The sequence below is a fragment of the Amblyomma americanum genome, chromosome 4 (genome assembly GCF_052857255.1).
Source record: "Amblyomma americanum isolate KBUSLIRL-KWMA chromosome 4, ASM5285725v1, whole genome shotgun sequence".
In the NCBI taxonomy this organism is placed as follows: domain Eukaryota; kingdom Metazoa; phylum Arthropoda; class Arachnida; order Ixodida; family Ixodidae; genus Amblyomma; species Amblyomma americanum.
This window is the reverse complement of record NC_135500.1, coordinates 34,384,803-34,408,511: the sequence shown is the minus strand read 5'-3', so window position 1 is coordinate 34,408,511 and position 23,709 is coordinate 34,384,803. Positions and strand designations below refer to the sequence as shown.

Here is a 23,709-nt window from a genome sequence, read left to right as displayed (position 1 = left end):
TTCATCATGTCGCCTAGCTACCGGTCCTTACGTGTCGACCATTGCCACAAAGTTGCTCTACCTCACTTCCCCACAAACACTTAGTATTATTCATTGTTGCCAAACACATCTAAAGACTGGAACCACCTTCCTGTAGATATCGCATCTACATCAGATTACACTCTTTACAGGCAAGCTTTTTTTTATGTCAGCTAAGTGCTTATTATTGCCTTTATCTCCTGTTTTCTTATTTATTATGTTTTCACTTTTTATTTATTTTTATTGCAGCTATATTCTCTTTTTTTCGGTTTTTGACATACCATGCCACCTCTTTTCTATTTTCTGCACTGCAAGTCTGCTGCTTTTATGTTGTATTTTTGCTTCTTATAACCCACTCGCCTCTCTACTGCTTCGGCGATTAAGGGTATGCAAAATAAATAAATAAGTTAAAGTTTATATTTTTTTTTTCACACTTCTGACTTTTCAGATATTTTGGTAGTCCCTACGTGATCTGAAATTGGTCGAGGACTGCAATCGATTTCAGCCACAATAAATAGACATCTGAAAGATAAGTGGCAACATATGCCTTGACATAATAAACATTCAGTTAGAACTACTACACCGCTGTCCCACGTCTTAGTAGCTCTATGCTCTATACCAACCACGCTGTCAAGGGCATCTGGAAGAACTGCTACAGACACCATCATCATCCACATGAAACTTTTATATGATACATAAAATCACAAAGTTTTGGTTGGCCTTCTTTTTACATCAAAACGATGGTGAATTGCAATGTGTATGCTTGATAAGCCCCGATGATGTACTAAAACACAATGAAAAGAATGCACCTGTTATGGCCATTGCATTTAAGCTGCCATGAAAATCTGCATGACACCACACTTGCTGTAGAGTATGTTTTGCACTGTGCAACAAATCTATGAAATAAAGATGTTAGAAAAAAACAAATGCTAGAACGCACAGTGATACACTTGACAGCGTAAAATCCCAGGCATGCAAAATTTCAGCACCCAAATAAAGTGTCCAATAAGTCTTTCCTTCTTCAGCACGCATGAAAAATAAGAGCACATAATGATGCAACAAGAAGCCACCCTGGAACTTGTGCAACAGAGAGGTCACCTCGACACAAAGCCAGGCTCGGCAAGACCTTGCGGGCCTCCGCTGGCATTCGGTTGGTGCAACGTAGATGAACCTTCACAACACCCACTGAAAGGCGGTCGCTGAGGAGGCGATGAAATTGCATGATGGCCATCGCTGAGCTGCTCCTGAGGTTGTTGCACTGCTGCCACACACTGGTGGCATGGTTCAGGGGAATGTGCTGCACAGCCGTTTCCAGCACTGTCCACTGGTGCGAAAAGATACGTGTGGCAGCTGTGTGGCCCATCAGAGTTTGAGTGACCCGATGTGGTTGAGTCTAGAGTGTTGGGCTCAGTGCTTCCAGAAGCTAGTCCAGGACAGAGTGGGTACTGGTCCATGCACAGCATTCCTTGCTGGTAGCCGCTGTTGTGCGACGGAGAGTGCAGTGGAACCTCAGCATTGTAAAGCGGGCACGAACAGTGCTGCAATCCCTGATGCACTTGCTGGTGGCACGCAGGCCATGGGGGGCTATTCAGGTTGGCTAAGTGAGTATTGTTGTTGTTGCTGCCACAAGACTCATGCACTGCTACTGCTTGGTAGTTGTCACAACACCGTGGTGACACACTTTCCCTCTGCTGCTGCTGGACTAGAGGTGACAATGCTGCTGGCGATTGAGTGACAGGTGGAGACACTGAACTGAACCTATGCAATGGACTCCTGGACGCCTGTGACGAAAGCCTCTGGTGCTGCCCCGGTGGAGACTTGGACATCCGTGCCTTGGACAGCGCTGACGTGTTCGACCATCTCGACTGGTTGGACTTGATCTCTCGCATCTCAATTGTCTCTGGCTGCTGCTGCTGGGCAGCAGCTGATCGTTCGTTCTGAGACTTCCTCAAGGGAGTTGGAGTCAAGACAGTCTCCTGGTGATCGTCAGTCTGCGTCTCCTGATGTGTCTGAGGCCGGGGTAGTGAGGCCATTGTTGCTGCAAGTGCTCTCTCCCGCTCTTCCACAACATGCCGCGCAGATAGCACATGGGGACTACGTATGCCTGCATCAGTGAAGTCCGAATCCGACGTTATGATGGGAATGAATCCAGTTTCACTGGCACTGTCTGGCATTGGGTGCAACGGAATGAGTGGTGTGTGCGCCGGATCAAAGTCGGGGTACGAGGCAAAGCCTTGACCGTATGGTGGGTAGAGGCCAGGTGCATAAAAGGGAAAGCCTGGGTAGCCAAATGGAGCAGGGTAGCCAAAATGAGGCAGAGCAGCCTCAGATGGCGGGTGTCCTGGCACACGAAGGCCATTTAAGTAGTTCAGGTAAGCAGCGTAAGGGTTGGCCGCAGCCAGTGCGGGGTAGCCTGGAATCATTCCAGGCATTTGAAGAGCTGCCGGATTGGACTGGCCAGCCTGAGCTGTGGCAGAGCTACCGCTTGCAGCCATCGCTGAAGAACTATCTGCAGCGCTGGACTGGGCCGCAGCACTATGTCGCATGGAGAGACGCGTGGCCCCAGACTCGGACATGCCGTGCGTGAAGGGCGGGTTGATCAGCGGCTCGCCACGTCTCTGTGCCGCGGCGGAAGGCCGCAGCAGGGAGAGGTGGTTCTGGGAGAGTACACAGCCAGGGTTGAGGTCTCCAGTGCTTGTGGCCCGCGCCACCGACGACGGTTTTGCCGCGGCCGCTGGGAGGCCACAGTGGAGCGTCGATGACGCCGCGGCGGCCACTAGGCTCTGCATGGACGAGTCGCTGCCCCGCCGTGCTACCGCCGGGTGCGGGAAGGGAGACGGCCTGTGCAGGGCGCCCATGTGCAGCAGCCGCTCACGCTCGCGACGCGTCTTGCGTCGCTGATGGCGAGCAATGGCGCGTTGTGCCGCCAGCCAGTGCTGCTCAGCCGCCACTTGGTAGCTCATCTGAGAGTCCAGGGATTGGCGGCGCACACTCAGTGACAGCTGCCGGCTCACATCTGCATGATCGAGAGGGGTCACTTAGCAGGAATCGACAAGAAAATGCATGCACTGGCCCAATCTCTTTAGTGGAATCCCCCAAGAGGGAGTAAGATTCAGAAATAAGGAGGCAACTACTCATTAGCATGTCATGAGTAAGACGAGATCCTTTTTAAAGCTTAGTAGCCATTGGCTGAATTTGGGTGGATGCTAACAAGTAATTAATCCTTTATTTTCAGAATGCATGCATGCTGCAATGACAGAACTAAATATTTCAATCGTCCTCGCAAGGAAACTCCATAATTAAGCAGAGACACAAAGACTGACGTGACGGAAAAAAAAAAAAAGACAGGACACATGCTGCCACTAGGTGACTATCTAAATGGTTTTGGCAAAACTTCAGTGAGGATTGTTACTGACATGCTCAAGTATGCTGTCTTCAGGAAACTCCTACTAAACTTGGCCTAACTGCTGCAAAATACAAAACTGTAAAGACCAATGATGTCAAAACTCTTACGAGAGTCTTCAAGTTTTGAAATATCATAGGGCAACTCAAGGCTAAAAAACCGCAAGAGAAACAATACCACTGCAAGAATAACAAAGTTGTGATTTTAAAAACAAGGTGTGCATAAAATCACTTCACTCTGTGCACAAGCTTAGAGAAACTCGCACCAAGTCTTACAACATCAGCTAATAACAGCTAACAAGGTGTTTGCACAGTCCCCAGATATTTCCACGTTTCCGCGGCCTGTTTTATGTGAAATTCCCTAATGAGGTTGTAATTTCAAATAGTGCATCTCATACACAGTTTCTGTCAGTTTCTACACTAATGTATTTGAAGGATGGAACAGCACGCTGTCTTAACAGCACTTTTACCTAGTAGCCACACCTTATGAACTTATACCTCACAAACTGGAAGCATGTAGAAAGTCTGTCTTTTGTGCTGTTTACCGCAATGAATCGATACCAACTCATCCAACTTACAGCATTGCGATGCCTCTAAAAGACCAGATTATAAAACACTTTACACAGTAAAACCTCGCTAATACGTACCCGCTAACCAAGTAGTCGCGATTAAAACGTAGTTGGGAGAATTCCCCGGCTGAGCCACCATTGAAACCCATGTATTGGCTGACCGCTTAAGGTGTAGTGGCTAATGAAATGCCTACCGCTTAATGCGTACTTGGCGTCGCAGTTTGGCAGGCGCCGTACTGGGACACAACACGTTTTCCGCCTTTCCGAAAACCATTATCGACATGCGGACCGCCGGCGATACAACATTGCAGCCATTTCAGCCATGTTCCGGCGAGTGCGGCGATGTCCATATCGATAAGGAACCCAGAAAGCGTCAACCACTTCTGTGTTCTTGCGCACGAACGTGTCGTCGCCAGCCCTATCACAGTAACCATCACCCCATTCTGCCCATGTGACCTCGCCGGCTTGTGTAAACATCCGCTCATGCTGCACTTGCAGTTGCGCTGTGTTGTGTTGTGGGTAGGCAATGCGCGTTTTGTGGTGCCGTCCTTTGTTTCGAGCTGGTGCTGTATGAAACGCAAAGCGGTTGTTACGTCAGTGTGTGTGCGAACGGTCGGCACTATGCCGAAGCCTACTCGACCGAAGTATCGCGTACTGACAGTGAAGGAGAAGTTGGAAGTTATTCATTCCATTGATAACGGAACAATGAAGAGTGCACTAGCATGCCAGTGGGACCTGCCCTTAATTAACAACAGTTTGCGACATCTGGAATGCTCGCGAGAAGCTGAAAAGCGGGGCTGCATCGAATATGAAGAGGTGCCACATGAGGGGATCCGCTTTTCCCGACGTGGAAAAAGCTTTGGTGCTATGGCTTAAAAAAGCTAGATCAGAAAACCTGCTGGTCACAGGGCCCCTTCTCGCCAAAAAAGCAGAATTGTTGCCGCATAGCTCAACTGCGAAGATTTTTCTTGCAGAAACAGTTGGCTGTCTAGGTTCAAAGCATGCTAGAATATAAGTTCGAGGGTGGTTTGCGGAAAGGCAGCACACGCGGACAAGGGGGGTGCTGAAGAATGACAGAATGGGATACTGCAGCAACAGTTAGCCAACTACACCGCAGAAGATGTCTTCAACTTAAATAAGTCGGTGCTTTTCTACCGACTTCTGCCCAACAGAACGCTGGCATTCAAGGGGGAAACCGCACCAGTGGCAAGCTTGCAAAAGGAAGAATATCGGTTGCTTTTGCGGTCAACATGACAGGAAGCCAGATGTTGCCACTCCTCGTGATTGGAAGGTATGCCAAACAAAGGTGCTTTAAAGGCGGTTGATTGCTTTCAGGCATTATTTACAGCAGCAACCAAAAACCAGGGATGACTGGCAATTTTGTTGAAGAATTCATCCGGCTATTGGATTGGCGTTTCATGGCAGAAAAAAGAAAAATCCTGCTAGTGCTTGACAATGCATCCTCTCATTTTAAGTTAGAAAACTTGGGCGCAATCAAGCACCTCTTCTTGCCACCCAACACCACAGCACTTGCGCAGCCTCTCAACCAAGGCATCATTCGACTGGCCAAGCATCACTACAGGAAGAACCTCCTACACAGAATGCTTCTGGCGATGGAAAGCGGGAAGGCGTACATCATCGACCTTCTGGGTGCGGTGCACCTCATAACGCTTTCGTGATAGCAGGTTGACCCGGTTATGGTACATAATTGCTTCGTACGGGCAAAATTCATAGTGCGTGCAAGCGATCCCAAAGGCAGCGATCCTGCTGATGACTGTGACGCCCTACTAATGGAAGTGTTGAAGTGACAGGGCGGAGCGGAGACTGTCGACTTAGAAATGTTCTGCGAGATCGACAGCGATGTTTCAACATCTCCGGGCTGGTCGGACACCAAGACTGTTGCCGCTGTTGCGCCACACTAAGGCGATGAGGGCATCGAGAATGAGGCTGCGCTTCCAGAGCCGTGGATTGGAGAGGAGAACTAGACAAAAAAAAAGAGCATGTGTGGAAAACTAGAAGGAGCACCCTAAAACTATAAAGATGTGAGGTAGCTCTCATGATCTCTACCACAACATATCGTAAGGTACAAATAGCTTAAAAGCTGCTGCCGAATCTTGATTTAAGCAGTGGTAGGTGTTCTGTCAATTTTTTGTAACATGAACTCGGGGCCATACCAACAGAAAAGCATGTGCTGCATGCCGTGAAATCTCCCAAGTGCCAAGTTTTAAGAGGGGATGCTGGTCGTAAAACTATTTTTTTCACTTATGAAACGATCCTTATTGCAATTGCAGTAGAAGCCCACTATAGTAAACTTGCATATAGTAAAGTGAACCTGTGGTCCCTTTCGCCTTCCATAGACTGTACATGCTTTTTCAGTAACAGTAAAGTTTTTTTTTTTAAATGTTTATAGTAAAGAGCGGCTTGACGTGGCAACGTACTTCTCGCAGATAATGACAACGCGGCACGCGCTAGGCCAACTTTCGGAGGCAAATGAATACCATAAACGATAAAACGGTGCGCTTTGAGATAGCTTCATCACTAGACTCTGAAGCTGTGAGGAGAAGCCAACTTCTGCAAGTTCTTAGGGCCGTGAGGCAAAGCGCGGCGCGCACGGAAAAACAAAGAAAAGTAAAGCTGGCTATGAACGCAGAAAGAAGGCGGAACGGGTCGCTCAAAAAAGAAAGACAGTAAAAGTGTAGTGAAGGGTAGGGAAGGGAAGAAAAGGGCACAGCAGCGTGAAGCACAGGGAAGAAGCAGCAAGAAACGGAGGTGCGGTAGCACTGTGTGAGGAGTACGGCCACGCCTCGATTACCTAGCGATCTCCTCTTACACGACGCTGAGGCTGCGGAAAATGACGCCATTATAATGCAAAACGTTGGTTTTCACACGACATAAAACTCGCGTTATATTCACAGCCGCACTGTATTTATGCAAATGTGGCACTTCCCAATACGTAAACAACGCCATTATCATGCAGAACGTTGGTTTTCATATGAAATAAAACTCGCGTTATATTCACAGCCGCACTGTATTTGTGCAAATGTGGTACTTCCACAATATGTAAACAAAATAGAAAACACGATAACATGAGATGTGATAACTGAAAATAAATAATTAAATTATCACATAAAGAGACAATAAGAGCAGGATGGAAGATATTTGTGAGTGTCTTAGAAATCAACACTGTGTTTAGTAAGCAGCCAGTTAAACCAAAGCACCTGGGCACTTGTGCTGGTGACGAAAGAAAGCACAGTCCACCACCAATAGGAGATGCAGCAAAGAAGAGGTGCACTCACCCGATGTGGATGAGTAGCGCCGCACCGGTGGGAGAGCACTGGGCCCCGCCACAGCACCACGCCGGTGCAAGAACCCTGGCAGTGCTGCTGCCCAAGTGGACGACAAGTCCTGCGATGTCACACTGTTCATGTCCAGAGTCATGCCTGCAAAATCGAAGGGTGTTCAGGCAGTGATCTCAGGTGACCTCTCCAGGAGATCAAAGAAGCATTCAGAAGAGCACAGCAGCACGACGACACCAACATGGCAGGCGTCAAGCTATGGGTCAATGCAGCTGCCTTTTCTGATCTGTGATCACCCACTTCGCTTGTGATCTCTTGTTTCCCTTCAAAGGTGCCCAGTACACTTACGTACAAAGAAACAAAAGATAAAAGGAGGTTCCAGGGTTCACCATCAAACTCCTTAATGTGGAAATGCATAAAGGGTTACATTCCCTCACCTGTTAATTTCAGGAATTAACATGAAAAATGTTACCCAAAGGGACACTGAAGAGAAATTGAAGTTAGCCTGTCTCGCTTGATAACTGTATTCTTATCACAAAAAGGTTAAATTCACTGAATGTGAAGCCATTTTATAAGGTAGAAAAAAACCGGAAAATGAAAGAGGTATCCCCACCACACACCATTTCAACAAGGAATATGTTATGATGTCACATGCAGTTTTTCTCGCACACGCCCGAGGCTAGACCATGACACTCGCCTCTTCCAGGCTGCAATCATAGAGTCCGCAACGTATTTGACGTTGTCATCAACATCTCGAGTTTGAACTGGAATGGCAGGCAGAAATGCTCTAACTTCAATTCCAAAGTTCTCAGCAATAAACGCATATTTTGCAGCCAAGCAAATGCTAAAAAAGCCACAGAAAAGCACAAGTACAGGATTTTACTGAAAATAAATATTTGATGCAGTTGTACACGGTGTCTCTTCGACGTTCTGAAGAAATTGAGCCTGCAGAAAAACTGCTTTAGCACCTTGCTTTCATCATCGGCACCACTTACACAAGTTGTCTTGACCACCTGGGCCACCTTCAAGTACATGTGCAAAAGCGGTATCGTCTTGCTCAGCCTGTAAGTATATGTGCCTCAGAATACACCAACCAGCTACCATAATTTCAGGACTGCAGTTCACATTAACGCAGAGGTTATTTGTACAAATGGAGTAATTATGCACTGACATTCACTTAAGTGCAGCCCTAAGGCTACAGAGAAAAGCTATGCAGCTTCCACAGAAAATTCATAGTTAATAAAGAAAAATTCATCCTGGTTCAGGGTTTGAACCTGGGACCACCGCCCCACCTGGGCAGTCACTCTGCCAACTGAGCTAACCGGGCTGGCTAGCATATGGTAGGGTGACAGCGAATTGGTTAATATCTCGAAGTCGGAATGGTGTTCGGCCAATGTTTAGGGGAATCCCCCAAGGTGGAGTAGATATGGCAGAGCGACTGCCCCAGTGAGGCGGTGGCCCCAGGTTTGAACCCCGGCCCAGGACAAATTTTTCTATAACTACAAAGTTTCTGTGGTAGCTGTACTTTTTTTAGCCATACAACTGTGCTTGGGTGGATGCCGATGAGTAGTTACCCCTTTTATATAAATCTACTCTACCTTGGGGGATTCCTAAAACATTACACCAGTGCTGCTCCCACTTCAGAGTAATTGATCAATCTGCTCTCGCCCCCCCACCATATGCTAGCCATCCTGGTTAGCTCAGTTAGCAGAGAACTGCACCGTTGAGGTGGTGGTCCCATGTTAGAACTCCGGACCAGAATGAATTTTAATGCCACGCCGTCAGAAATCAACCATCGAGTGAGGCAGCGCCAAGAATAGAGAGGAGAAAAGAGTGATGAACTAAGATAAGAGAACGCAGACTTGAGGAGGATGAGAGGTGGATGGACCGGTGAAGGCCGGACATGGCGGAAAAGGAGGGGTCATGACTCAGCAAGCGTGATAGCGTGGTCACCAAACCGGAAGTGTTCCGACGTGTCATTGCAAGTGGCATGATGCCCATTGGCTAGGCACCCGCTACGTTTAAGGAATTCCTGGATAAATGAACCGTGCGTTCATCATGAAATCGTGTCACACTCATGCATTCCCTTCGAATCAAGCCATCAATCGCCCCCAAATTTTTTTCAACTACGAAGTTTCTGTGAAAGCTGCATAGCTTTCTTCCGTAGCTGTACAGCCGCGCTCGGCCCCAGTGCACATGTAAAGCCTCTTTAGGAATAGCACTCCAGAAAATAGTGGATTTTGTTCTCCGAGACGTGTCTTGGGGCGTTGTGAAGTGAAACCTTTCTTTATTGTGTGATTTTAAGACTGGTAAAAAAAACTACTTCAAATTAATGGTATCTTAGTGCAAACATTTCAGTCGGCTGTTTATCAAGACGATCTACAACTTCTGTATTGACAGTTAGTTCCTGAGGCCAATATTTCAAAAGTTGTTTATTTAGTCTTTACTAATCAATAAACTATGGAGAATGACAAAAAACACGGCAAACTAGGCCAGGCGACTCTAAACAGATCTCAGTTGGTTTCACTGGGGCTAAGACACTCCGTGTTTTTTAAACGCTTGGTTACGTTTAGCTCGGATGCCTGGCATATTATTATTTAAAAATATAAATATATATATTGGAAGGAGGAGCATAAAATATTTCAGAGGAAATTTATGATTGCCATGAAGTCTGCTTAGTTACTGAAGGCTAAAAGCTCACAAAAAACTGCAGGATTTTTCCGAAAAAAATGTGAAAGTGTTCCATTTTGCGGAAAAATTCCTGGAAAAGACACTAGCGTCTGCGGAAGGCGCACAGCAGAGGATGGGCAATTATAGTAATGACTAGTTGTACAGTGAAACAGTCTACTAAGAAGCAATGAAAGTGTGATTAGAAGGAAGGCTGCTCACAATCCAGTGGCCAGGTTGTCACCCGCCATAGTGGGCAGGTTCTGATCACACCCCAAGGTCACATACCCTCTTTCAACTCATCCGAGAATTTCGTGACGTCAGACAGCGGACTTTGCTCCTGAAGTGAACTCTGATGTAGGCATGTTCAAAGAGCAAATTTTCAGTGCGAAGCGATTACTGTATAAACTCGTTTAAGGGCTACACTTTTTTTCAGAGATTTTGATAGGGTGCGGCTCTTTCACGAGTCAGGCCTATATCTATCCGCAGACACGTCGCACTACTGCTGTGACTGTTCTAAATAATAATGTAAACACTGCTAACTGGCCACACATACTTTATTCAAGGGAACTCCTCATCGCTTTCACTCTGGCAGCTACTTGAAGAGCTCGTCTCATGGACGCCTTCACAAAGGTAGTCGTCTTCGGTGCCGTTTGTCTGGTTCAATAATCCAGTCACCTTGACGCTCTTCACAATGGTGTCGCACGACACTGAACGCTTGTGCTTAAAATCCACAAACTTTCTGCAGTGAAGCCATGTTCAACCATCCAGTAGGAGTCTTCTTGTGAACGTCCACTGCCATCCACGCGAAGTAGCAACACCACAATTCAGCTTTAAAATGGCCGATTGGCACACAACATCCAGCGACTGCAGGATGCTTGTCATTCCTTCCTTCAGGAACCACAGCTAAATTCGTTTGAGTTTTGGAGAACCGGGCCTTGACAGGATCTGTGAGATGGCCTAAAAAACTGTCAACAAAGCCCTCCACTGCAACAGGCCGCCCGATCGGTCGTTATTACCCAGTCCGAAACGAGTTCATCGCACATCCAACCTTTTTCGTGGGCTCGAATAAAAATGCCATCTGGAAACTTTTCTTTTGGCAGCGTCTTCCTCTTGAAAACCACACATGGTTGCAGCTTTCTGCCATCGGCAGAGATGATCACCGTGCACCGTTGCCGCTCTGCACCGGTTGTACGCACAGAGATGTTTTTTGCACCTTTAAAATCAACTGTGCTATTTCAACTGTGCTATTCGTGTTCCCTATCTGAGTCAGATCACAGCCATGCTCCCTTCAAAGGCCGTTAACGAAACAGTGGAACTTCAACAGTTCGTCCTTGTGCTCACTGGGCAGCTTTTGGAACAGTGTCGCTCTGCGCCGAATGGAGAGTGCGTTCCGGTTCATAAACTGTAGAAGCCATCCCCTACTTTCTTTAATATTCGCAAGCGGAATGCCCATTTGGTGAGCGGTGGCAACGGCTTTCAGGAGGACCATCTCCACCGACACTGTACAGCAGTTTTTCTTGTTGCTGTGACGTACTCCACAAGTTCCTTTTCAAGCTCCGGAAATTTGCACTGCTTCCCGCGGAATGCTTTCTGGTTGCAGTTCATACCAATGAGCTGTTCTTTTTGGTTGCACCACGGATGCACACACTTCTCGTTGACGCAGAACTTGTGTCCAGCCGCCCGCTTGCAGTGTACTTTGGCATAAGCGATGGCTTTCAGCTTGAAGGCCACAGTGTACAAAATCAAATCTCTGCCCATTGTCACCAAGCAGTAAACATAGGCCATGATCCACTGAGCAACACCGCACACAGCAACCGCAACTGCACCAACACACTGCCTAAGACCGCGGCACCACACGAAGAAAAGATGGCTCCCGGAGCGAAACAGCACCACGTCCTCACGTGATCTCAAAGCACTGATGATGATAGGGTGTTGAAAGCAGCTAGAGCCATATAGTAGGGACTTGCGAAATTTAACTTTTGCTGGTGCACGAATTTTCACGTTTGGTACGAAAATATTTTTTTTTTTTTAAATTTCGGCTACAAAGTTTGGGGTGAGGCCTTTACACAAGTATATGTGGTAGTTCCCAACTCAGAATGTAGTAGTAAAAGAAAAAGAGCCACTGCATTAGATCTCAATAGCATATGCCGAAAGAAATGGTTTGCAGGATACAATAAGGCAACTGAAATGAAACAAAACAAAGATAACTGCTTTCAAACTTGCGTTAGGCAATGTACAAACAGCAGCAAGCACATGCATTAAGCATCATAGCCTCAAGCTTTTACATGCTGCCGATTTTAAATGGGACGCAAAAAGCGTCCCATTGTTGTGAAGAATTTTAATAGAGCTGATGATGTAGGAATTTTGGATTTTTTAGAGACCCACCTTGACAGCTTTAGGGCTGAGGAGAATGTAAATGTGTTATGGTGCATGTTTAAAAAGATATGCCTCGATTGCTTGACAATGTACGTTCCTAGTATTATTAGGAAAAAAAACATAACCCATGGATTACGCGGGACGTCATCCACACCAAACGTAAGCTAAAGCGAATGCGGCAGTCAAGTATTCGTAATAAGTCTAATGAGAGTATGATAGGCAGTCTATTAAGAAATAAGATCAAGCAAGCTAGGGACTCCTTTTTTAATGTTACGCTTGGGCGTTTTCTCAGTGAAGCACCCGAAAAGTTCTGGCGATACATTAATGCTAATAAACAACGCAATGTGTCATTAACAGTTAATGGTTCTCCTCTAACAGGGTAAAAAAATATTGCTGATGTGTTTAATGAGTATTTTCAATCAGTGTATACCGATAAAAACTCGACTTTTCCTTCTAAGCCAGACGGCTACACTTCTTTAATGCCAGATGTTACTATCTCCCGCGAAGGTATTTTGAATCTTCTTCTGAAGCTTGACGTTAAAAAGTCTAGCGGGCCTGATAACATCCCTTCAGCTTTTCTCCGCCGTTACGCAGAATGGTTATCGCATTACCTGGAAGTTATTTTCAAAGCCTGTTTGTCTCAGTGCGCAGTCCCATCAGAATGGAAAACCGCACGTGTCGTACCCGTTTTTAAAGGCAATGACCCATCTTGCGTATCTAATTATCGCCCAATATCTTTGGTCTCGACCAGTTGCAAAATGTTCGAGCATGTGATCTGCCGAGCTTTGACAGAATTTCTGGAGTCGACCCATTTCTTGTGTGATCAGCAACATGGATTTAGGCGAGGTTTATCTACCGTCTCACAACTGATAACCACTTGCCATGATTTTTTTATTGCAGTTAACAACAAACAACAAAACAAATGAACGCTGTTTTTCTTGACTTCGCCAAAGCCTTCGATAAGGTACCGCACACCAAACTCATAGGAAAGCTTTACACTGCCGGAATCAATCCTAATATTATTGACCTTATTAGAGCCTACTTAGAAGACAGATTTCAATACGTTCATGTTGGCGATGAGTACTCTGATGCACTTCCGGTTTCATCTGGTGTTCCGCAAGGATCTGTCCTGGGGCCTATCCTATTTTTAATTTACGTAAATGACATAATTAATGTGGTTGATTCCGAAGTTAGAGTTAAACTAATTGCTGATGACTGCGTTTTATACTCCCTAGTTACCTCCACAGAGGACCAAATTAAGTTTAACAGTAACCTGCAGAAGATCTCAAACTGGTGCAACCAATGGGGTATGCTTCTTAACGTTAATAAATGTTTGGTACTTAGAATTTGTAAAAAGAAAACTGTTCTGACTCATCCATATTGTATAGCTGGCGTTCCACTTCCAGAATCCTCGTCTGTAAAATACCTTGGAGTCCAGATATCTAATCACCTAAACTGGGATGCCCACATCGATATTACTTGCGGGAAAGCACTGAAGACTCTATGGTGTTTGAGGCGTAAACTGCCAAATGCCCCAAAACACGTGAAACTGGCAGCGTATAAGGCTTTGGTGCGGCCTCGTCTGAAATATGCCTGTTGTTTATGGGACCCATTTACAGCCAAGAATATTTCCAAATTAGAAAGAGTGCAAAGAATCGCAGCCCATTTCATTTGCAACAGATACAAACAAACAGATAGTGTAACAGCTATGATCAAATCTATTGGCCTAGAATCCCTGCAGACAAGGCGCACTGAAGCTAGGTTGAAATTTCTGTACCTAATATATAATAATCTCATTAAAATAAACGCTCATGATTATATTACTCCTGTTTCGCGAGCAGGTACACGTTATAACCATGGCAAAATGCTACAAGAATTATGTGCATATTCTAATACAGTTAAACACTCATTTTTTGTAAAATCGATTACAGACTGGAATGAACTCCCGAAGTGTGTAGTGAATAGCCCGAATGTAGAAATGTTTGTTGACAATTTGAGAGCCTTTTGTATGTGAAATCCTTGTTTTTTGCTTTTTTTTGCATCATCTGTTCGCTTTTAAATGGCGCGCTAGTCTATATATATATCTTGTTTATTTTTTACTTGTACCTTTGTTCACCCCCGCTTGGAGTCAAGCGACTCCGCAGTATAAATAAATAAAAAAAAGGTTGCTGAAAAATTTTTTACGAACTGAAATTTTGGACATGCCGCAACTGATGCTGCAATTTCTTCGACCTCATTCGCAGAGCATATGGTCAAGTGACCACATTGCACATGCATGAGTGTGTGTTCGTACCACTCCCAGAGGAAGCTATTGCCTGAGTTGTGCACTACGGGAAAGTCAAAAAAGATCATTGAAGGCTTCGCACAAGCTGGAAGGGTGCACAGATTGCTTAGCGGTGCCAGCTTTCTTATCGCAGAACGACAGTTACCAGCATTTCACCTTTAATTTAATTTCAACTGCCAAAAAGTGTAAACAGTAAGGTTTCACCTGCTTCGAAGTTGGTATCTAAGGACACCGCAACTATGAAAGCCAATGCCCACGTAGCGCCCACCTCAGCAATGTTACTGGCTCTGCATTCTTATCTCTTTTGTCATTTTCACTTTTCCGGCCTTTCATGCGGTGGGCGCAGAGCATTTCATGCCGCAGTGTGCTTACTTTTGCATCTGGAGTTTGTCCCATCACGTGGGCACGTCGGCGACATGCTGAACCGTGCAGCCATCAAAGGCAGAGTTTGTGGACATGGCCGCCATGCCGTGTGCACGACGTGTGCCGATATCCAGAGTGGTGCAATTGTGCAGAAGTATCTGAACGCATATAGGTAAGACCATGCACTGCTCCATCAAGCAGATTATTTTCTGAATTCTTATACTTCACAATATACTTAGAAAATATTCCAATATTCCTATTCACTTTGAGGCCTGAATTGAATACCGCATTACTATTACTATCAATATTCTAAACATTCCAATATTCGCATAAGCCTACTCTAATGCCATCGCATTAACTAAGCCGTGTTCAGGCATGCGTGGATTCAAGCGCTCAGGGAACCTCGAAAACACCCCAGGGAACCCAAGGATATTCTGCAAGAACCCTTGTTCTGAAGCTCTGGTTGGTCACACCAGTGCAATAAATGCTGAGGCCACGGTTGGTGTTAAACCTCTCTTGCTCCCCCTGCTTTGAAGACAATGCAGGCAGCACAAGGAGTCTGTGCGAGCAAATACCCTTTCCTCAAACTCCCCAGGAGACTGCGCTTGGCAGAAGAGAAGACCGCTCACCGACGGGGTCGTCGTGTGCACTGTGGAAGCTGATAGAACCGTGCCCTCCGCGGCTGAGTTCGTGCCGCCGGGTGAAGGCCTCTGCAACCAGCTTGTGGCGTTGCACGCGGGGGGGATCCTGTGGTGGCCGCCGCAACACAGTCCTGCACAGAGCAAGCAGTGCAGACTGCATCAATGCGAGACTCTATGCCAAAGTGCTGCGAGACACAGGGGAGTCTAAGTGTTTTAGAGCGCAGTTCCTAGGAGCCCATTCCTGGCCTTCGTGTCGCAGCTGTCAGCGCAATTGATTGTCCAAGTAGCAGGCCAAAACACTACGGGAAAATCCCAGAGGGGGTGGCTAGCAGCGTAACACGCCACCTGCCAGCAGTGCCAGTGCTGGCAGCCACGGCTAGAGCAATGAAATGGAAGGTGGCTGCCACGGTAATATCCCAAAGCGTGGCAATTAAGATATTCGCAACACACTTCTCTCCCTAGCATAATCTGTGTCCTGCACATTTGCTGTAGAAAAGCAGAGCAAAATATTAAAAAGAATGAACGCAGACCTTTCTATAGCAACGTGCAACTGCTGCGACAAGTGAGAGAACAAAGAACCTCCAGCACGAAAATGGCATGAAGTTGTTCTTTCTGAACTATGAGCGACGGAATGAATCCAAGCGTTTTGTCTGCCGTTTTTATTAAACGAGCCGCCCAAGCAGAAGCTCAGCATCGGCAACGCCTGGATGCAACAGTGCACGCTGCCGAGGCTGAAGCGAGGCGCCAGTGACGATCCTGCTTCGAAGAGCATTTTCATTTTGGAAACAGCGTTTTAGCATACGCAGAGCCACACACGCTAAACTTGGGAAATAATGTACAAACATAAGCGTACGGTAATACTCGATTCAAAACAGCGTCTGGCACATGTACACCACAAAACACACTATTTTGTAACGCATGCTATCCCATATGCCCATTTTATACTGACTACATTTCATAGCATCAGAATGTAGCCTATGCACCGAATGCAGTTTTGGTAGTACTGCAAAGAACTACTGAGATGGAGTATATAGTGCGAAAGCAGGAATAGAGTGCCCTCATACCGGAGGCACACTTCCTGCCACGACATGCCACCCGCTAACCCGCCGGGCAACAGGGGATTGCTAGCACCTATTGTGCTCCGGACTGATGCTACAGCACAGTGTGCTTTCAAATTAGACACCGCTGGTTATAGAAGGTATAATCTTGTTACTGGTTATCATCAGCACAAAAAATTCATGCTGGATTGCATGCACAACTAATTTCTGTAACGCCTTCGTCAACGAAGCAAACAAAAAAGCAGGCCAAGTGAGAGCCACCTCGTATCAACAGTCGCAAAGCTGTCATTGCAGGCAGACATACACAGGGATTATACTGTTACGTGCACATGTCACCACCTTAAATCCAATCAGGAATACCTTGGCAGTGATGAGACATCTGCGAACAAAGTGCTGGGCCTCTTTCATTACAGACAGGTTTTGCCAGTCACCATATGAAGCAGGGCAAGTACTATAATTTTACGTCGTATAATTGGGCCTTTTAATTTGTCTCTATGGGGACCCTGCCAGGCCTGCCCTAATCCACTGTAAAATGCAGGTCGCCACATGAAGGGGGAATGCGTAACTGGTGCTTCGCCGTGCAGTACGAAATGAAAAGCAGTGCACATAAAATGGGGAGGTTATGGGGTCAGTCCGTAGTGACAGGCTTAAAGACACCTAACTTTTGGATGCGTGTTTTCTTGTTTATAATAATGTGTAAGGCATTATTATACTTGAATTACCCCCTAGTATTTTTCTACAACTGGTAAATAATTTACAATCCAATTTCTTTCTCGTGCTGTTTCGGTTTCGGTCTTAAGAGCCAAATGAGGACTGTGACGTCAAAGTGCAGTTATGGGTCATGATGCATGAAAAAAACTTCAATGTAATTGCTGCTTCTGCACTCGTCATCCTGGCTCTTGAGGAAGGCTGGCTTCAGCACTGCAGTAAATTAAAACGATGAAGCAGCGATTATCTCGACGGTTTTCCATGCCTCACGTGACATAAAACCACTCTGACTTTACAGCCATCGTTCGGCTGTTCAAACCAAAACCAAAACAGCATGATAAAAAAATTCGGTTTTAAATTATTTAGCAGTCGCAGGTGAATAGCACATGGTGATTCATGTGTGGTACTGTCTTCCGCATCATCGTAGAGAAGAAAACATGCTACCATAATTAGATGTCTATACTCCTTTAAGCAATTTTTTAGAGCACTAGTATTAAAACCCCTGATCTCAGATTTCGCCTATGTTTGTCTGTCCAATGCCTCTGGCAGGTAGCCACATGGTCGGCAGATTGCCACCTGTCCACCAGGTTGTAGGCAACCTGGCAGCAGGCTTTAGGCCAACTATGCAAAACACTTTATGGAATAGCACTCTGTGGCTGCGAGTGAATTTCGAACGTGCAGCAGTGCGAACCGATTAACTTTGCTGGCTACTGCATTAGACCACTACATCACCACCACAGCCGAGCATACCGTGAGCAGAGTCTCTTGCACAGTGTTTTGGATGTCGTCGTCTTCATGAACTTCCACCCGAGAGCAATGGATCCGGAATGCACTGCTACCGCACTGCCCTCTTAAAACGAGCCTTGAACCGAAACAAGAGACCAAAACTACGCTAAATTGTCTGTCATTTTTTTTCTTTCTTACCATATTTTGTGCAAGTTAAGAATTTAACATCACTGTAAGGCCGCGCTTCTTTAACACCTCGTTACATTTTTAAATACTTTAGCTTGAGGCCACTGCGCGCCTCTGGTCTAAGCGGAGAGTTCTTGAAGCTCCCTGAGCACGCGTCCCCTGTAAACATGAACAAAGGCACGGAAGTCACTGTCTGCTTAACAGCATCGCTACGATAGCCGAGGACTCCTAGCATTGTTGAGCCCGCGCATCTGCCGGTGCGCCAAGAAAGCATGCGCAGTGCGTACAGAGGGTAGTAGGCGGCAGGCAACACCGCTTGATCCAGTCTGGCGTTCTCACGGCAGCAGATCCCCATACCACTTCCACGGAAACATGCGAGCCTGTGAAGGGTTTTGCGAGGGGCCCTTTCGTTTTCAGGCACTTATGCCAGCACCAAAGTGTCGCGGGGTTCGTTTCCTGCCTCCGCCATCAGACACTTCCACGATGAGCCAGCAGATAACTTGCCCTGTCATCCTTCGAGTAGTGGCATGCAGGCGACAGCATGAAGACACATATGCAGTGGAAAGGGAGAGAAGATCACGTGGAGAGGGCAAGGAGTCCCGCGTGAAAGGGATGTTCGGAATTTTTAATTGATGCATTTCTTATTTTAGCCAAGCCCTGGGCTCGAGGTTGTGCCCAACCTTCAGGGCTGTAGCTACCTTGTATTAAAACTTCATTGGTTATCGAAGTTTAGGGCGGGCCTTGAAACAGAACTGTACTAACTTCTGTATTTGTGAAACGTGTAAAACTGAAAGAAAAAGCACTGGACAGCAGTCTAGTCAAGCAAGAGGCTCCGTGCTTAGCATGTACTTAAAGAATACCAAGGCTTGAACCGAAACCCTTCAGGTGATAAGTCTTCCAGTGTTATCTCTGCATGAGACAACTTCATTTAAGTTACAGTCATTGCATTTGTCTGTGTGACTTCATTTCTGTAACTTGCAGTTTTCACCCTAGTAAATTCTGTAAATGTATTTCCTCGTCTTCATCATCTGCATTCATCGATTGTCTCCTCCTTCATCACTGCCGATTCATCCACATTTGGAGAGGCCTGTGCCGCTCCGAAGAAAGGCAACGAGCAACGAAATCATCTTTAAATTTACTAACACCTATTTCCCTCACTAGCTAAAATGGTAGGCCTCCCACGAACAGTTCACCTGGTTTGCACTGATAGTGGGAAACAGTGATGCAAGGGCATTCAACGTGGAAAGTTGCACAACTTAGCAGTTTGTTCTTTACAGAATACTTAGTGCTTCACATGGGGACAGAGTTAATTGGAGAGGCCTTTGCCCTGCAGTGGGTGTAGTCAGGCTGATGATGATGATGATGGGAACAAAGAAAGCGAAATGGACAGGATGCACAGTCATCATCTTATCCATTTTCCCCCCTTGATTTCTGTGTGAAATGCCAAGAATTCTTTTTTTAAAGAACGCAAAAAAGCATGGGATGAGCAGGAACACAAGTGCTGCGTTGTCTCCAAAGAAAGAATATATTCTGCCCCCTTAAAGGGACCGTGCAATGATTTTTAGTGAGGTTAGACACAGCACACCAGTGATCAATATTCCATCACTCGTTACTGTACTGAAAAAGTTTTTACGGTAGCTCCACTAACACCAAAGATATTGGCAATTAAAATGAAGCTCTTCCTGCTCCCCTCAACTCATGCGTGCCAATGTGCCAGGAAAAAAAAAAAGGAAAGTTGGGGCTGCACCCCTCCATACCTCATCTAGCCCCATCCCGCTCACACCACCTGGGCACACTCAATGAGAAGGCATTCTGACCTCATCGGGGTAGGGGCAGTTAAAAACTCAGAGCAGCAACTCTGAAAAATTATTTGCAAATTACTGTGTTCACACAAAGCTTTTAAATCTGACTTTGAATACTCACAAAGACCATTTCTACAGATCTGCAGCACTAAAATATGGCCACCAATATCATTTAAAGTTCCCCATAATACCTGCACCAGAAGTGGCGCCAGGTGGCCGCCGTGGCAGAGGTAAGCACCCAGGAGGCGAGCGCCAGGCAGGCACCCAGGAAAGCCACCAGATGGAGCTGTAGCATGGCCAGGCTGGGTCTCGCATCCGGCTCGCATACATGCACAGGCAGCTCGGGCACAACGGGGCGCTGCGCCGCCTCCACATTGGCCCGACAGCTGCACAGCACAACAGCAACAGTCTACACTTTCATCACGCAGATTTGGAACTGGGATCCATATTCAGGAAGTGTTCACTAGTGGACATGCTCAAATGGGTGGAGGTTAAACTGGGTGTGTTCTCTTATTCCAAAAGACTGCCAACACCACTGCTGGCCCCATCTTGGACCACATGCAGTGCCAAGTGCAATTTCAGACACTATGACATTACAAGAAAGCCAGGCTGACTGTTGTCATGCAGCCATCACCTGCCCACATAGAGTCAGCACATGTGTCCATGTGTGCTTGCACTTGTGCCAGCCGCGCCGAGGTATGGCCGCGTCGCATCTGTATGCCATGCAAGGACAGGTGTGAAGTTGCCTGTCGATGCCCTGTAGCAGCGAGAAAGTGCACCCTCGCAAGAGAACTCCTACGGCACCTCTCCTCGATGTGGGAAATGGTTATTTTTTCTTCCTTGCTGCCCTCGCAGCGCCACATGGGTGCTCCGCAAACGCCATTGTGTGCCATTGATGTGGTTTGCGGCCGCTGAGGAAATTAATCTTAACCGAAGGACACGTGAAACAGTTAACCTTGGGCAGATATTTTAAAAGCGTGCGAGACGCAAGAAGCGGGATTCACTTATCCATGGTGAGCACATTTAAGCAGAACTGTTCTGAGGCAAGCCCTTTCACCTAGACATGCAAAAAGGCAACACAGAAGCTTGGGGAGGAGTACCCCCAACTTCAAGAGTGCATGAAAATGGTAGTGCTCTTCGACGCAAACTCTGTGCACCATCGAGACATTTCATGGTTGCGATTTTCTCAACTTCGAAATACTTTTAATATATTCGAAATTTCCAAATATCGCTATTCAGCTCGAAACGTATACCACCATTATTTGCTTCCATATTCGAAACATTAGAATATTTGTACAACCCTACCTCCAAGGAATCATGCCGGCCTGTTCCCATGACATCATAGTCAATGTATTCCTCCACACCCACAGATTTTCTTCACTACAATGGACGCCCCTGCTGGTCACATCAGTTCATCACCGTCAACCACAGACTGATATTTGTGCCATTCATTCATATCTCAAGGTGGAATTTGCTGCAAGGCTGTCATCACCACTTTTGCGCACTTAGATGTAAGCAGGGTTCCAACCACACTCAACAACAGTGATCACTCTGGCGTTTTGTCCACCGCATCACTGCTTGGCATTTTTGGGAGAATGCTGCTTTTCACAGAACACCTCAGTCATTCATTCATGAGTGAACTACTAATTGTGATGAACTGCATTATGAACATGCCTGTTTTATAATTCCAAAAGCCGTTGCTACTTACGACTGTTCTGTCGCTCAACCAATCACAAGAGGTGGCTGTAATAATCTGTAATAATTTCCAGTTTTTGTTTCTGAGCTAATGACCTAGCAAGTCTTCAATGTTTCAGCAGTGAGGTGAGCCCAAATGCAATGCCGGAGAAAGCTACGAGATGGTAGAAGCAAAGTTGTAAACTAAGCAGCCGTACACGCTTTGTTGACACAGTTGAGCCTTGCCTTACATTCCCGTCTGGGCTGTGTAACGAGCATAACTGAGACCACGTTATAAAAGGCATGGCTGTAAGACAATCGGGAATAAGAAATATTTTTCACAAAACTTGGCTGGCTACCCTACCTCCCCAATGAGGCGACCTCTCGTTACGGATGTCGAGTATAGAAGACATTCGGTAATAAAGGACAAGCTACATCTTGATCTTGATCGTTTTAGGGTATGCCACCACTCCATGGCTGCAGCACATCATCGCTTGCAAACGGCGGTTGTGTCCATGCTTCAGGGAGACAGCAAGGCATGATCACTAATGTGGTATTTATTACCACTGCATGTAATAGAGAGTGTTTCCACTAGCTCTAAAACATAAGATGAGAGGCTCCTTAACTGCAAGTACTACACAAAAAAGGGGCCTTCAACCTACCGATGGAGGTACAACGGGCTTGAGTGTGCAGGTGTTTGCCTGCACCAAAAGTGGCGGGTGCATGTGGCAGGGTCTCACGGTGAGCTTCCTTGGTCGTGATGCTCCCAAGTTCAGGCTTGAAGCTCAAAACAAGGACAATCAGCCAGCGGTTCGCGCAGCCCAAAAATCATGCCACGAACCGCAACCCTCCTCACTACCACCCTTAGTTCAGAACATTTTGGTGCCGCGCTGACACAAGCCACTTGCACTCCTGGCTTTGGAGCATGGTGAATGAATGGTGGAAACCTTCAAGACCTCACAGGTCCTTTCCCAAGGTTATGACCAGGGAAACATAAGATGGGAACACATGGAAAACAGTGTGCTACCAAGCCCCCCCACTTCTGCCATGCGCCTCTTATCAATGCAATTGCCAAAGCAGATGTAGTCTTCTTCATCAGCTGTGTTTTGTGGGCAGCAATGCCACAACATGGCTGAATGCAGTAGGTAGGCAGAGTAAACCAACGCGTGGAGTGCCTTTCAGCCAGTGCTTCGCATTCACTTTTATTTTGTTTTTTAGGTTTCTGTGAATAAACTGTTTCAGTCACACACAATATAGCCGCAAATTAGGCCCACGGAAATAAAAATACACGTGGACTCTGATGTATCACTCCGCCGATGGCAGAGCAGCAAGCCACTGCGGGACTGGCTGATGCGTTGGTTGACCCTTCCTACCTACCGCGTTTCGTTAAAAAAAAAGGCAGGAGCCGGGACGTTCAATCCTATTTAATTAGGGCAATCGGCCGCACAGGACAATAATTCGAAGTTTCTAAGAATGCCCGGAATGTGTAGGTAGAGTACCCGAGGTAAAAAGATGAAGTTGAGTTTCCCCTTCCGGTGGCGATGAGAGGAAACTACTTGGTGATGAAATCGGGGTTTCTTGATGACCCGGTGGTTCTACTCGCAAACATTCACATTACTCAAGGAAAGGAGAAGGTTAACTATTTATTTACAACATAGGTAAAAAAACGAGAAGAAACAAAGCAAGGAGAAAACTATTTACATGACTAAATCGTGGATCAGACGAATTCAGCCCCCGCTCAACCCAGAGCGCTTGGTTTTAAACCCTCTGTCTCCGCCCTTAGCGGGGACAGCAACCAATAAGATAACCAACGACCCATCTCGCCAATCAGTGGTTAGGGAAAGGAAAATAAGGTCCGCCCGCTGATCAGAGATTGGGGAAAAAGGTCTGATTAAAACATTTGGGAAGGAGGTTTCAAATAACTACACGAACAACA

The 23,709-nt window shown here is 46.3% G+C and overlaps 1 protein-coding gene across 2 annotated transcripts in view; it reads right to left on the bottom strand.

The window, feature by feature from the left end:
- Positions 1 to 685: 685 nt before the first annotated feature.
- smo (smoothened, frizzled class receptor) overlaps positions 686 to 23,709 on the bottom strand; it is a 119,042-nt gene continuing 96,018 nt past the window's right edge. For both annotated transcript variants that reach the window (XM_077660827.1, XM_077660828.1), the window contains 4 exons: positions 20,291 to 20,485; positions 15,608 to 15,750; positions 7,286 to 7,429; positions 686 to 3,034 (listed from right to left, as the gene is read on the bottom strand). In XM_077660827.1, coding sequence (XP_077516953.1) covers positions 1,113 to 3,034; positions 7,286 to 7,429; positions 15,608 to 15,750; positions 20,291 to 20,485 — 2,404 coding nt within the window. In that variant the 3' untranslated portion in view covers positions 686 to 1,112. The remainder of the gene's footprint in view (positions 3,035 to 7,285; positions 7,430 to 15,607; positions 15,751 to 20,290; positions 20,486 to 23,709) is intronic.